This window comes from Mytilus californianus, unplaced genomic scaffold, assembly GCF_021869535.1.
Source record: "Mytilus californianus isolate M0D057914Y unplaced genomic scaffold, xbMytCali1.0.p SCAF_8, whole genome shotgun sequence".
NCBI classification, from domain to species: domain Eukaryota; kingdom Metazoa; phylum Mollusca; class Bivalvia; order Mytilida; family Mytilidae; genus Mytilus; species Mytilus californianus.
In genome coordinates this window covers 64686655-64702449 of record NW_026262734.1, presented here as the reverse complement: position 1 = coordinate 64702449, position 15795 = coordinate 64686655, and the positions used below count along the sequence as shown (strand labels likewise).

Sequence of the window (15795 nt, the reverse complement as noted above, 5' to 3'; positions counted from 1 at the left end):
ATGAAAAACTAGTGGGCATGACTTTAAAACAAAGTTTGACTGATTCTATACGGAGGAGCGCACAAGTTTGAAAGTCGTGCGAACTATTTTTGAAAGTTATGCACACAAGTTTTGGAAACTTATGCGCACAATTTCAAAGTTGTGCGCATGACGTTCGAAGTCGTGCGCACCAGTTGAAAAGTCATGCACACGATTTTTCAAACTGGTGCGCACCTGATTAAATCTCTGGTAAACAAAAATATTTATATTTACATGGCACCTAAGGGTCTCTGTAAAGATTTAACCACAAAAGTTTAAAAAGGTAAAAAGATCAAACCTTTAATGTTCACTTTAATTTCTATTTGATATGACAACCCTACAATAAAGTCAGTTGAGCATTTTTGTTGACAATCTTATTTGACAAAGAGGGAGGTATGATACAAGCCATTATTTGAACCCTGAAATTGCAAAAAAAAGAAAAAAGTAAAATTATTCAAGCCTATCAAAATTAATATAACTTTATTGATAAATCAACAAGCTATTAGACATTGAATGATTTTAGACCAAGTTTGGTTTTATTTGGCCCAGTTGTTTAAGAGGAGAAGATTTTTGTAAAAAAATACAAAATTTACGAAAAATGGTGAAGAATTTACTTTAAAGGCAATAACTCTTTATGGGTCAATGGCAATTTTGATTATGTTGACTTATTTGTATAAACTACTTTGCTACACATTTTGCTGTTTACAGTTTATCTTTATCAATAATAATATTACCAATTTAGGGGCAGCAACTCAACAACGGTTTGTCTAATGCTTAATAAAATTTCAGGCAGCCAGAACTTGACTTGATGAACATTTACACCAGTAAGATTTGCTCTAAATGCTTTAGTTTCAGAGATATAAGCAAAAAAATGAATTTCACCCCCATGTTATATGTTTTGTCATGGTGGCCATCTTGGTTGAAGGTCGGGGTCATCGGATACATTTTTTAAACTAAATAACCTCAGGATGAAAGTGGGGCGAAAGATACCAGATTGACAGTCAAACTCATAGATCGAAAATAAACTGACAACGCCCTGGCTGAAAAATCAAAGACAAACAGATAACTATAAGCACACAAGACACAACATAGAAAACTAAATACTAAGCAACACGAACCCCACCAAAACCTGGGGACGATTTAACCAATCGTTTATAATCTTTAATATTTTTCACTTTCCACCTGAAGCTCTATGCTTATTGGCACAGCCTCTTAAATGCTCCGTTAAAGAATTAAGAAATAATTGAGAAAATAATATTCAAACAACTTTTTCAAGAAAATTGATCGTAGATAAATTTGGATATTCTATTTAATTCCGTTTTGGTCATAAAGCTCCTCACAGTTACAGTTATGTATATACCCTTTACTCTCAAATGATTGGTATTGAGCGTTCCTGGTGAAGGGAGTTGACGAAAAGCGCTTTGGACGCATGAAACTTGTATTTAATAAACACATTTCTACTGGTAAATACCGTAATTTGACTTTTATAATCTTTGTTTTGTGTGTTGACTGAGTGCCCAATTTAAAGTGTATCCCTCATCTGTTTTCTAATTCATTGCAAAATTATAGATGTTTGAAGCATGGAGTCGTACACTGTGCGTGACCAATACGTTACGTCAAACAGAAGTTTTTAGTATTATTCTTATTTGAACAGAAATTACCCTTTTTAACAATGCTAAACAATGATAACAACTATTTTTGCTACAAAACAACAACAATCATCTTTTGTTTCGATCTACGAAAAACTGTTTGTGCCCTTAATTGGCTGGCTCAAATGTACAGTTCAAGTCTTACAAGAAATTAAAGTATGTCAGTAAGATTGCTTACCTGTTGACCATGTTGACGAGCTATCTGCTTCTTTTTGTGCAGCTTGGTTTTCACTAAATTTAATGGATATCCCTGAAAAAAGGACGTTAATAGATACTTGTTTTTTCTCCTTCATTTTTGATATGTTTAAATTATACTTTGAAAAAATAGATGTCAATCGAGGGATAGTTCTCGATTGTTTATTCCATCCAGTAGCAATAACTTCGTTAAACGTACTAGGTTGATTTAAATGATATATTGTGATGTAAATTCCTAGCTTATAAATACTGTTTATTGTGTAAATGTATAGAAACGAGGACCCCAACAAACTCGGTAAATAGTTGTTCATAGAAAGATGGTAGTTTCTTTGTATAACAAAGCTTACAAACTTATATACAATCGCAATCAACAGGATTTCGCTTGGAAAGTACCTTGTAATTATTTGGTTTCAAGTTTGAAGCATAAATACAATGGTGGTTCAATATTGAACAACAATTCCATGTGCGTACTTTCAGCGTAAGACATCAAGAACATATCGTATGTTTTTTTAAATGAAAAATGAACATGACCGGTCCTAATGAAGGGTCTGCTTTTGAACAGAAATGTTGGCAGGTCTTGTTGTTGATCTACGTTTGACAGAAAAGTCGTTTTTTTAAATCAGTGAAACAAATGAATATTGTATTTTATTTTTTAAAAGTTAAATCAGAATGAATCTAATTCTATGCGGTAAACTTGATATCGAGAAACAAAGAAATCGATGAACATTTATACCAGTCTGATTAGCTCTAAATGCTTTAGTTTCAGAGATATAAGCAAAAAAATGGTTTCACCCCCATGTTATATGTTTTGCCATGGTGGCCATCTTGGTTGATGGGCGGGGTCTTCGGATACATTTTTTAAACTAAATAACCTCAGGATGAAAGAGGGGCGAAAGATACAAGAGGGACAGTCAAACTCATAGATCGAAAATAAACTGACAACGCCATGGCTGAAAAATAAAAAGACAAGCAGACAAATAATAGTACACAAGACACAACATAGAAAACTAAAGACTAAGCAACACGAACCCCACCAAAACCTGGGGGTGATTTAACCAATCTTTTATGATCTTTAATATTTTTCACTTTCCACCTGAAGCTCTATGCTTATTGGCACAGACTCTTAAATGCTCCGTTAAAGAATTAAGAAATAATTGAGAAAATAATATTCAAACAACTTCAAGAAAATTGATCGTAGATAAATTTGGATATTCTATTTAATTCCGTTTTGGTCATAAAGCTCCTCACAGTTACAGTTATGTATATACCCTTTACTCTCAAATGATTGGTATTGAGCGTCCCTGGTGAAGGTAGATGACGAAAAGCGCTTTGGACGCATGTAATTTGTATTTAATAAACACATTTCTACTGGTAAAGACCGTGATTTGACTTTAATATATCTTTTTGTTTTGTGTGTTGACTGAGTGCTCAATTTAAAGTGTATCCCTCATCTGTTTTCCAATTCATTGCAAAATTATAGATGTTTGAGGCATGGAGTCGCACACTGTGCGTGACCAATACGTTACGTCAAACAGAAGTTTTTAGTATTATTCTTATTTGAACAGAAATTACCCTTTTTAACAATGCTAAACAATGATAACAACTATTTTTGCTACAAAACTACAACAATCATCTTTTGTTTCGATCTACGAAAAACTGTTTGTGTCCTTAATTGGCTGCCTCAAATGTACAGTTCAAGACCTACAAGAAATAAAAATATGTCAGTAAGATTGCTTACCTGTTGACCATGTTGACGAGCTGTCTGCTTCTTTTTTTGCAGCTTGGTTTTCATTAGATTTAATGGATATCTCTGAAAAAGGACGTTAATAGATACTTGTTTTTTCTTCTTCATTTTTGATATGTTTAAATTATACTTTGAAAAAATAGATGTCAATCGAGGGATAGTTTCCGATTATATATTCCATCCAGTAGCAATAACTTCGTTAAACGTACTAGGTTGATTTAAATGATATATTGCGATGTAAATTCCTAGCTTATAAATCATGTTTATTGTGTAAATGTATAGAAACGAGGACCCCAACGCCCTCGGAAAATAGTTGTTCATAGAAAGATGGTAGTTTCTTTGTTAAACAAAGCTTACAAACTTATATACAATCGCAATCAATAGGATACCGCTGGGAAAATACCTTGTATTTATTTGGTTTCAAGTTTGAAGCATAAATACAATGGTGGTTCAATATTGTACAATTCCATGTGCGTACTTTCAGCGTAAGACGTCAAGAACATATCGTATGTTTTTTTAAATGAAAAATGAACATGACCGGTCCTAATGAAGGGTCTGCTTTTGAACAGAAATGTTGGCAGGTCTTGTTGTTGATCTACGTTTGACAGAAAAGTCGTTTTTTTTTTAAATCAGTGAAATAAATGAATATTGTATTTTATTTTTTAAAAGTTGAATCAGAATGAATCTAATTCTATGCGGTAAACTTAATATCGAGAAACAAAGAAATGTTAAAGAAATTTAATTAATCGAAACAAAACAGTCCTGATTACAAGTTAATTTTAGCTTCGAGCATACAAGACCAAAACTTAGCGTAAAAAAAGGTCTGGTTTAATCTGCTAATCTGGGTCAAAATTAACCCGTATGCAGGAATATGGTTTCTGGTAAACTTTATCCAGACTTACTTTGAGTAGCATTCCTTTTAAAATCAAACCTTTTTATGTGTCATAAAAACTGTTTTTTTTTAAATCCGCGAGCGCAGTTATAAGCATGACGCAAGTTATTTTAGACATGTCAAAATGTCCGGTTATCAAATAATCTCATCATAGATACCAGGATTAAAGCTTCGTCTGCCAGACGCGTGTTTTGTCTACAAAAGACTCACCAGTGACGCTCGAATCAAAAAAGTTAAAAGGGCCAAATAAAGCATTGAAAGTTATAACCGCATTTATTGAGATCACCCCGGTTTTTGGTGGGATTCGTGTTGCTGAGTCTTTAATTTTCTATGTTGTGTTTTGTGTACTGTTGTTTGTCCTATTGTCGTTTTTCTTTTTTTGTCATGGGATTGTCAGTTTGTATTCGACTTATGAGTTTGAATTTCCCTTTGGTATCTTTCGTCTTTCTTTTTCATTGCTATACAACCTTACTGTCAAAAATCATAGATAACAGGCTTATACTTTTGTATGTAAGATATGGAATATCTGTGTCATATATGACCACGGCTTTATTTCGCTTAAATTATCACAATCCCGTCTTTTTTCGTGGATTGTGACATTACCGAGTACGAATTCGAATCAGTGGATTTTTACCTCCTTTAGCAGAACGGCGGAAGCGACATGTGGAACAATAACTGATAAATACATAATTTCAACCCCGGTTTTGGTGGGGTTTATGTTGCTCAATTTTTAATTTATGTGTAATGTTTGATTATTTTTTAATTGTATATTCGTTGCTCTTTTTTAAACTTTTTGTCAAGATTGTTTGATTATGTGGCCTCAAAAACCCTGCCTTATTTACCTCATCAATGTTCTTTCTGTAATTATGTTTGAAATACTATAATTTAATAATGTTTGCTACTTTTCGTCTATCAAGTATATGTCTTTTGGGAGTCCCGATGAAGGTAAATTTAAAAGGGCGCTTCGGAAGTATAACATTTAAAAAGTTTTTAATTCTATTTGTTTATATAACTAGGGCAATATCGCTGTTAGTAGAATTTTAAGTCTTATTTTACTAGAAGTTACGATGATCTGAATTGTAAATCTATAAATGTCGTCTACGGATTAGAGTGTAACCTTTGCGGATTGGTTTACGTCGGTGAAACGAAAGGAAGGCTAAACAAACGTATGTGCGGCCATAGATCAGATATCAACCTCAATGCAAACGACATTCTGTACCAGCATTTTAATCAGCCTGATCATTCCATCGTTTCTATGACAGTTCGTATTATCGAAAAAATATACCACAAGACTAACATTCCTCAACTTGCAACGACTCTCCGTAGACAAAATTAGGACTACTGGATTCGACAATTGGGAACTGCGACACCATATGGTTGCAATGACAAAATTGATGGTATAGGTATTTTATCTAGTCCTTCCTGTAGATCGGTGAATGTGATGAATATGTTCAACTCTTCTCCTCGACGTAGACGCAGTCATGTTCATCGTCATTATACATCACCTACCTTGCATGATGTCTCTATCAATGACTTGCTGCCATTTATACAATAGCCGTTAGGTATTCGTCACATTCGCACGAAACTGTATTCATTACCCCTTTCAAAACTTCATTTTCTGTTAAATTTATGTTTGGAAACCACTGTTACAAACCCTCATTCAAACCAATACAAACTTACAGCTATCATTTCGGATTTTGCAAGTCACAGTCTTTTCAAACCAGTTCGCATTGGAAAAGATGAAAAAGAGAAAAGATCTTTTCTTAAATTTTCCTTTTCCAACAAAGGTCACGATGGCGTCAATTAAGGCAATATCCTTCATCATAAATTAGTTCAGTCGAAAATACCTCCTTATTTTAAAGATCAGTCTGTACCAATAATTTCTTATATCTATACCAAACCAATTGCAACTAAACTGTTCAATTACAAACACGTTTTGCAGGATCTCAACATTGACGACTTCAAGTCTAAACCTCCTGATTGCACCTGTGCTAGTTCCCAATTCACATATAATCCGTCTGGCCACGTTATTACCGGATACCTCAACATTGTCAATAACACTTCCCTGCGAAATTCGTTATCCAAAGGTCCGAAATATCGTGAGCCTAAATCCATCAAATATTTGGAAAAACAACTTCAAAATACAGATGGATTCAGTCGATGATTATGCCAGGCAATGGGCTAAACGCAAAAAAGAAGACGTAGATCCTCTTTCCGAACGGATTAAGGCTGGGAGGTCATTGATACAAATCCGAATTAAGAAACAAAATGGGCCTATCAATACCCACGCTACGTCAATTTTTAAAGACCCAAATGTTGCAAAACACTTGTCCTACCTCCATGACAAATATGTTGTTGTCCCCGCAGATAAAGCCCCAAACAACATCGTTTTTGTGTGTAAATATCATTACATAAACTGCTTGATAAATGAATTAGGTATTGACAATTCACTTGGAAATTCAACATATACCCTCACGACACTTACCAAAGAGGAAATTCTGGATAATCATAGGTCTGTTCTATGTTCCTTTGGGATTTCAACCAAAGATGAAGAACTGGATCTTCCATCACTGTATTGGATACCTAAACTACATAAGTGTCCTTGCCTTGTCTTGGGGAGGGATAAATTCTACTTTGTAAAGAATCACTCTGATTCAAACAAAAAATTCTCTGAAACTGACATTATCAAGATGCTTGATTTCTTGATTGACAACATATTTGTTACGTTTGAAGGACGTGTTTTTCAACAGACTGTCGGAATTCCAATGGAAACCAATTGTGCCTCTCTTCTTGCCGACTTGTTTCTTTATTATTATGAGGCTGACTTCATACAGGAACTTCTTAGGAAGAAAGATAGGAAGTTAGCAATATCCTTTAACTTTACGTTCCGCTACATAGATGATGTTCTCTCACTAAATAATACAAAATTTGGTGACTATGTTGAACGAATCTATCCCATCGAACTAGAGATAAAGGATACTAAAGATACAGTTAAGTCTGCCTCATATCTTGACTTACATTTAGAAATTGACAATGAGGGTCGGTTGAAAACAAAACTTTACGACAAAAGAGATGATTTCAGCTTCCAAATTGTGAACTTTCCATTTCTATGTAGCAACATTCCAGCAGCGCCTGCATACGGAGTATATATCTCCCAATGTATACGATATTCCCGTGCTTGTATTTCCTATCATGATTTCCTTGATAGAGGATTGCTGCTCACAAGGAAGCCATTAAACCAAGAGTTCCAAATGGTGAAGTTGAAATCATCCCTTCGTAAATTTTACGAACGCCATCACGAGTTGGTTGACCGTTATGGAATAACCGTTTCACAGATGATATCGGATATGTTCCTTATGTCGTAACTACAATACCCTTCCCTTTTCACGAATGTGACCTACCGAATTAGACTTTTTACCGGATTTATTATAACATGAGCAACACGACGGGTGCCACATGTGGAGCAGGATCTGCTTACCATTCCGGAGCACCTGAAATCACCCCCAGTTTTTGGTGGGGTTCGTGTTGCTTAGTCTTTAGTTCTCTATGTTGTGTCATCTGTACTATTATTTGTCTGTTTGTCTTTTTATTTTTGGCTATGGCGTTGTCAGTTTGTTTTCGATCTATGATTTTGACTGTCCCTCTGGTATCTTTCGTCCCTCCTTTAGCATACATCAGGCAGGTGCCTCTCCTTGGAATCATTTCACATTTCTCATGACGGGGCCGCCTAATATATCTTTCTATAGGATTGTTTTGCTTATTGGTGAGGGCCATACGGTCACTTATAGTATTTTATGTTCTCGTTCGTTAACATTGGTGGATAGTTGTCTCATACCACATCACCTTATTTTATTTTAAACGGTTTTATAACAATAGAAATTAGATGAAATGGTAGAAGGTAATATCACTTACTAAAATGTAAAATGCAAGTAGTTAAATAAAAAACTCATCAATTATCCATTCGAGATCCTACGTGCATTGATATACCACTCGCTCTTGTATAATGAATTTTTAAATTTAATTACAGATTAATTACGATAATTTGAGGTGACAGAAGTTTATCGACCTTCAAAGCTCGTAAATCGATTGAAAGACAAACTTAGGTTATAAACAAACCTGGTACCACGACATGGTAAGCGTCTCCTACTATGAATGCAGATCCGCCATGGGAATTGCCAATCAGTAAAATATAGGACACAATCGATAAAATTGCAAATTCAGTCGACTATACTAGTATCTAGTGAGTTGAAACACCGATATATCGGTAACCCAATTTGTGATGGTTATCGTAAAACATATGTTCTGTCGATTTTAGTCGTTTTACTTCGTAACTCAGCTGTAGCAGTTTTTTGACAAGGAGCACACTCTTGCACAGTGTGAAGACGCATAAGCGTACCTTATTAACTGAGATATGTAAATACCACACGACGGAGCAAAGGGTATATTAGTGCTGAAAAATAGAAAGCTGACAATTGGAAAACATACCTTGAGATTTTCTTGTTCTTACAACATGCACTTTCGGAAACCATCCCCATTCGTCACTTTTGAAACCACACCACCAATCACTGTTATTTTTTTTAGCTACACGTATAATTTCTCCATATTTTAAACAAAGCTGTTTTGTAGGTCCTTCGTCACAGAACGCATCAAAAGCTTTAACAACTTTCCATCCTTAAACAATAAAACAAAATCCTTCATGCACACGAACAGCATTTTCTTTAAAAGTCCAATTTAAGATCCAATTGTATCATACAGTTCTTTAAGGACTTATGAATCATTTGCTAATTTTATGCATGTTTTATAAGGATTCATTTTTCTTAGCATTATGGTAAATATTAACTCATGAACATAAACAACATATATTTATACAGTCCTATTATTCTTTCATACAAATACTATCGGTAAAAATTAAAAACAAAAAATTAAATAAAAATCAACACTTTATAAAGTAATTATGCTGAGTTACTATTTGGAATAAAGGCAACACTGTTCATCATATTTATCCTTCTTCGGATAACCACAGATCTGCAAGGAAGCATGAATTTACCTTCAACTTTTTCACAATCTCTATCGTTCTTGCATTTTATACATTCTTCATCTTTCTTCTGATTTGAGAAATAACAAACGGCGCACACCCACATCGTTATTCTACATAAATATATAATTTTATAATATATAAACGGTGCATGAAAAAAATATGTATAAACGTACACGGCAGTTATTTGATATATACTTAAGAGCCAATCTGCCAGAAAACCATGCAAAACCGTCCGAATGTCACTTTTTCCAAATGAGTTCATATTTGGCATATTGGTGCACCTTAGTAATGTCAATAACCACACAAATTTTTTTGGGAAAATATTTAACCGATCTGGATATTTTTTGAGCGCCATGTTTTAACAGATGAAATGGCTCGAAAACAGCAAAAATAAGCCTTTTTTGGCATATTTCGCTGGTTTACATAAAAAAATATGGTAACATTTATAATTTTTTGATAGCTGTTCCTAGTAATACATCACTTTAAGTGTAAGAATGCATAGAATTAACAATGCTGTCTATTAAGTGTATGTATAATCTAACTGTTTCAATATGTCTTATTTAGCTACATGTCCAAAATGGCTGATTTTGGTCATCTTTCAGAGCCAAAATACTCCAAGACCCGTTTATTATTGTAAAACAACATATCTACTTGCAAAGTATAACTATATATACCCAATCAAAAAAAATATCAAGCTCGGCAAATAATGTTGGTGTCTGGTATATGCCACAACAAAATGGGGTAACCTGCATATTCAAATTTTCTCAATTTTGCCGTCTAATTTGTAACTACTGACATATGATAGGATCTGGACTTATAAATAAGTATAACAACAAATGGAAAAGAATAATTAATGTTTCATTTAATACATTAAGAAAATAATCATACATAAATACAAATTATTCATTATAAATCTAGAGGCTCCCAGGAGCTGAAATAGATCGTATTGACAAATTGTGCACCTAAAACGATAAAAAACACATATTTCAAACGCAATCAATTTAAATTAGAAGTTAAACAATTCAGAAGAATTTTAGACTGTAAAAAAAAAGTTTCTTCTGACCACTTTTGCAATTTATTCTTATAATATATTGATATAGTTGTCGGATAGTAGCAGAAAACTGTGAAAATTTGTAAATTTACACATTTCAGGGACAATAGCTCATAGATGTTATGTCCAATTTTTCAGAAAAATTTTGGGTATTTAGATCTTGTCATGTTGATAGTTTTTATCAATATATATATATATATATATTGAAAAGTTTTTAAATTTTGTATACATATATATATATGTATGACACTTCTTCTAAAGTTATTAAGATGATGGTTTAAAAGTGAAAACTGTAAACAGATGATTTTAACAGACAGTTAGTAGGTTAGTGATGGAAATTTTTTTATGACCCTTTGAGCCTAGTATGCTAACAAGGCAAGATTTGCCAGGTACCTATATCTATGTTGCTGCAATGTGGTCAATACAAACATGAAAATCATGAATGCTTCTAAAATGAAGGAACCTTAGTGAGCGCGCTCACATACCCCACGTCCCCACATTGTCATTGGAGAAATAAAATAAGTGTAAGAAAAAAAAATTGTATCAGAAAAAAAAATTGAATCATAATTTCCTGTCAATATGCACATCGACGTAGTATGTCCTTATTATCTACACAGTTTCATGAAATTCTGTTGTGTGGTTTGAGAGGAGTTGAGATGACAAAAGGTTGCCTTAATATATTGGGCAAATAAGTTCAAAGGGGCGTAACTCCTGGAAAAACAATTGAATCGTAATTTCCTGTCGATATGCACATCTACGTAGTATGTCCTTATTATCTAAAAAGGTTTCATGAAATTCTGTTGTGTGGTTTGAGAGGAGTTGCGATGACAAAAGGTTGCAGTAGTATATTGGGCAAATAAGTTCAAAGGGGCGTAACTCCTGGGAAAAAAATTAAATCGTAATTTCCTGTCGATATGCACATCTACGTAGTATGTCCTTATTATCTGAAAAGGTTTCATGAAATTCTGTTGTGTGGTTTGAGAGGAGTTGCGATGACAAACTGTTGCAGTAGTACATTAAAGTAAATAAGTTCAAAGGGGCGTAACTCCTAGAAAAAGAATTGAATAGTAATTTCCTGTCTATATGCACAACTACATAGTATGTCCTTATTATCTAAAAAGGTTTCGTGAAATTCTGTTGTGTGGTTTGAGAGGAGTTGCGATGACAAGAAACAGGACTGACGGACTGACGGATGGACGGACAGACGGACGGACGGGTCAAAAACATTATACCCTCCGCAACTCGTTGCGTGGGGTATAAAAAAATCCCATAACTAGACGAAAAACAAATTACTTAGTCTATATATACCAGTGCAAAATTTATAAAGAATTTTGAATGAAATTGGATAGCTGTTAAGATTACTGTACCTATAATGCTCTAAATCACATCCTCGGAGATAACAGAATTAAAATAAGTCATATGAATCTTCCAATTTCAATAAAGTTGAATATGTTTTTTTATACTTGAACAGCTATAGGTTTTACTATAAAACAAGTGTACATTAACTTTCTTGTAAAAGAAAAACCATAACATTAAAATCTCCATAAATGATGAACTGTTATTTTTTGAGACATCATCCCATGGAAGATTTAACTGATGTTTTAAAGTTGGAAAGTTTTTGTTGCTTGTTTGGTTGGTTGAAATTGTTTCTGTTAGAAGCATTATCAGTCTCCCAATCTGATGTTGACTGCTGTGAAAGTTCAGTTGTTGTTGACACTGACAGAAAGGTTAGCTGCGAGTCTAGATCTGAAAACCACAAAACATACATACATAAATCAGGCTGTTAGTTTTCATATTTTTTCATTTTCTTATTTTGGGGCCTTTTATGGCTGAATATATATGCAGTATAGGTCTTGCTCATTGTTGAAGGCCATATGGCGTATGAAGACCTATAGCTTTACTTCTATTTCATTTGTTCTCATTGGCAATCATACCACATTTTTTTTTTATTTCATATATACCACTGACAGGAAATAAAATTGACAACTTTTACTCTAAGTGGATGCAGTTACAAAATTCTCCCAACTAAAGCCAAATCATTTTTGCAGAATAGTTATTATCCACACCTTTAAAGCATGTCCAAATAGCCCTTAACATCTTTACAACAATAATAAAATGCTCCGCAGGGCGCAGCTTGAAACGACCACAGAGGTCGAACCTTGAACAGTTGGGGCAAGTATGGACACAACATTCAAGCTTGATACAGCTCTGAATTTGGATTGTGATTAAATATTTGACACAGCATAGGTTTCTGACACAGAATGAATGTGGTCTAAGAACTTAAAAATTTTAAATTGGACATTCACCTATTATGGTCCAATATCCAAAATCTAAATACATGGTTAGATTCAGCTTATCAAAGAACCCCAAGAATTCAATTTTTGATGAAATCAAACAAAGTTTAATTTTGGACCCTTTTGACCTCAATGTGGACAAAGTTGATAACGGGGCCCAAAAATCAAAAATCTAAATACATGGTTAGATTCAGCATATCAAAGAACCCCATATATTCAATTTTTGTTGAAATCAAACAAAGTTTAATTTTGGACCCCGATTTGGACCAACTTGAAAACTGGGCCCATAATCAAAAATCTAAATACATGTTTAGATTCAGCATATCAAAGAACCCTAAGAATTCAATTTTTGTTAAAATCAAACTTAGTTTAATTTTGGACCCTTTGGACCTTAATGTAGACCAATTTGAAAACGGAACCAAAAATTAAGAATCTAAATACATGGTTAGATTCCGCATATCAAAGAACCCCAATAATTCAATTTTTGATGAAATCAAACAAAGTTTAATTTTGGACCCTTTGGACCTCAATGTGGACCAATTTAAAAACCGGGGCCCCAAATCCAAAAACTTAATACACGGTTAGATACAGCATATTAAAGAACCCCAAGAATTCAAGAATAAAACCCCATTGAAATTGGTCAAGAAATAAGCAATTTATACGAAGTATCTTCTTTTGCACAATACTGTGCAATTGAATATTTCTTGCTATTGCGCAATACTGTACAATTGACAATTTCTTGCTATTGCGCAATATTGTGCTAATGGATATTTCTTGCTATTGTGCAATACTGTGCAAAGAATAGGTTTCTAACACAGAATAAATATGGTATAAAGATAAAAAGTTTAATAGATTCAGCATATCAGAGAACCCCAAGATCAAATTAAGATTTAAAATTTAGTTTAATTTTGGACCCTTTGGACCTCAATGTAAACCAATTTCATAATAGGGCCCAAAAACTAAATACAGGTTAGATTCAGGCTGAATCAGCATCTTTAAAATTATTGTTGAAATCAAACACAGTTAAATTATGGACCCCATTTGAACCAACTTGAAAACTGGGACCAAAATCATAAATCTAAGTACATATTTATATTCAGGATATTTGATTATTTCTATTTATCATACAAAGAACCCTAATTCATTGTAATTAGAGTTCAAGTTTTGTTAAAATTAAACTAAGTTAAAATTTGGACCCTTTGGACTTTAAAATGTGGACAAATTTGAAAACCGGACCAAAATTAAAAATCTAAATTTAAAACATTTGCATTTTGTATATCAAAAGAACCTCAAGAATTCAAGTTGTGTAGAAATAAGAAAAAAAATTTTGGACCATTTTGAAATCAATGTGAACCAATTTAAAATGGGGCCCAATTGCAACATCTTAAATTATTTAAATACATTGTTAGATTTAGCATATTAAGAACCCAAATAATGTATTTATTTTAATTTGTTCTTGTCCTAAACATGCATGAACTATTTGCCATTGGACATTAGCATTACCAACAACCAATCAATTAATCGAACAATTGAAATATCTTCAAAAGTACCAATAAAAATCTCCCCCTTTTATATTTGAAAAAGTAAAATCACAAAAATACTGAACTCAGAGGAAAATTCAAAAAGGAAAGTCCCCAATCAATTGGCAAAATCAAAAGTTCAAACACATCAAACGAATGGATAACAACTGTCATATTCCTGACTTGGTACAGGCATTTTCTTATGTAGAAAATGGTGGATTGAACCTGGTTTTATAGCTAGATAATAAACCTCTCACTTGTATGACAGTCGCATCAAATTCCATTATATTGACAACGATGCATGAACAAAACAAACAGACACAATAGGTAAAATTGTCAAAAATAGGGGTACAGCAGTCAACATTGTGTTATCATCTTAATCACTATAAAAACAAACAAATGTAACGAAGAAGCACAAAAAGGCATACATGTACATCAAATTTAACATCCTCATTTTGCTTATATTATACTATTTTATATATCTATGAAAAATCCACCCATAAAGGATGGAAGGTTTTAATTAAGTACTGGCGTAAAATCGCGCGTTTGAAATTCGTACAGGTAGACATAAAATAATTTTGTCGTTCAAAGTATGACGGGATACATAAATACAGAGTCACGTAAAATGGATATCACAAAAAACAGACTTAACAATAAAAGTAATACGTATTAATAAATAAAATAATTGAAATGGAATGTATGAACAGTTCATTAGTCATTGTTAGTTATTGAATGGAAACTATAGGAGCCGCCCAATATAGTACTACAAATTAAAATTAGCAAAGTGATTTTTCAACGGGAAAACCAAGTTAACAAAGACCTGTTTAATAAAACTGATGTACAAATGTATAACATGTAATTGTATAATTATGTTATTATATAAGTGATTACATATACTTTGTATGATTACCATATTATACAAACAGTTAAATTAATATATATAAGTTAATAATAACTTACCAATATCTTCTTCTATACACATGTATTTAGTTTGACCTGTCTATTGTCACTTTTACAAAAATTCATCTTAATTGAGCATTGCTTGCATATATATATAGCCCTACAAATAAAAAGTGTTAAACTATAAAATAATTCTTCAATTTTGTTTTACATGAAATAAAATATATCAGACAGGAAATGTAGGGTAGTGTAGCATCACTGTGCATGTAGTTTAAATGTATGTTTTTTTCTTTTAAAAAGGGCTCTATAAGTAATCTACATACATGTACATGTAGGGTCCTAAAATTGAACCTTACAAAAGTTTGCAATGCTTTTGATTTTTTTAGTCTCCATGGCCTATTAGTTCATTAAAAAAATATTATTCTCTGGATAAAGTTGTCTAGTGTTACATGTACAGTTTGTTGTATGTAAAACATGTATTTGTAGGAGGCTTT

The 15795-nt window shown here is 33.0% G+C and overlaps 1 protein-coding gene across 11 annotated transcripts in view; it reads right to left on the bottom strand.

The window, feature by feature from the left end:
• Nucleotides 1-15795, bottom strand: part of LOC127711645 (uncharacterized) — a 151074-nt gene that overhangs the window by 119414 nt on the left and 15865 nt on the right. For 3 of the 11 annotated variants that reach the window (XM_052217762.1, XM_052217767.1, XM_052217766.1), the window contains exons 2-4: nt 9546-9646; nt 8984-9169; nt 3626-3672 (exon numbers count right to left, since the gene is read on the bottom strand). The exons of 4 other annotated variants lie outside the window; for them this stretch is intronic. In XM_052217762.1, the coding sequence (XP_052073722.1) occupies nt 3626-3672; nt 8984-9169; nt 9546-9639 (327 nt within the window). In that variant the 5' untranslated portion in view covers nt 9640-9646. Of the gene's footprint in view, nt 1-1845; nt 1918-3600; nt 3673-8983; nt 9170-9545; nt 9647-15795 lie in introns of all 11 variants that reach the window. 4 more of the 11 variants (XM_052217754.1, XM_052217753.1, XM_052217763.1 and 1 more) reach the window with 3 other exon arrangements.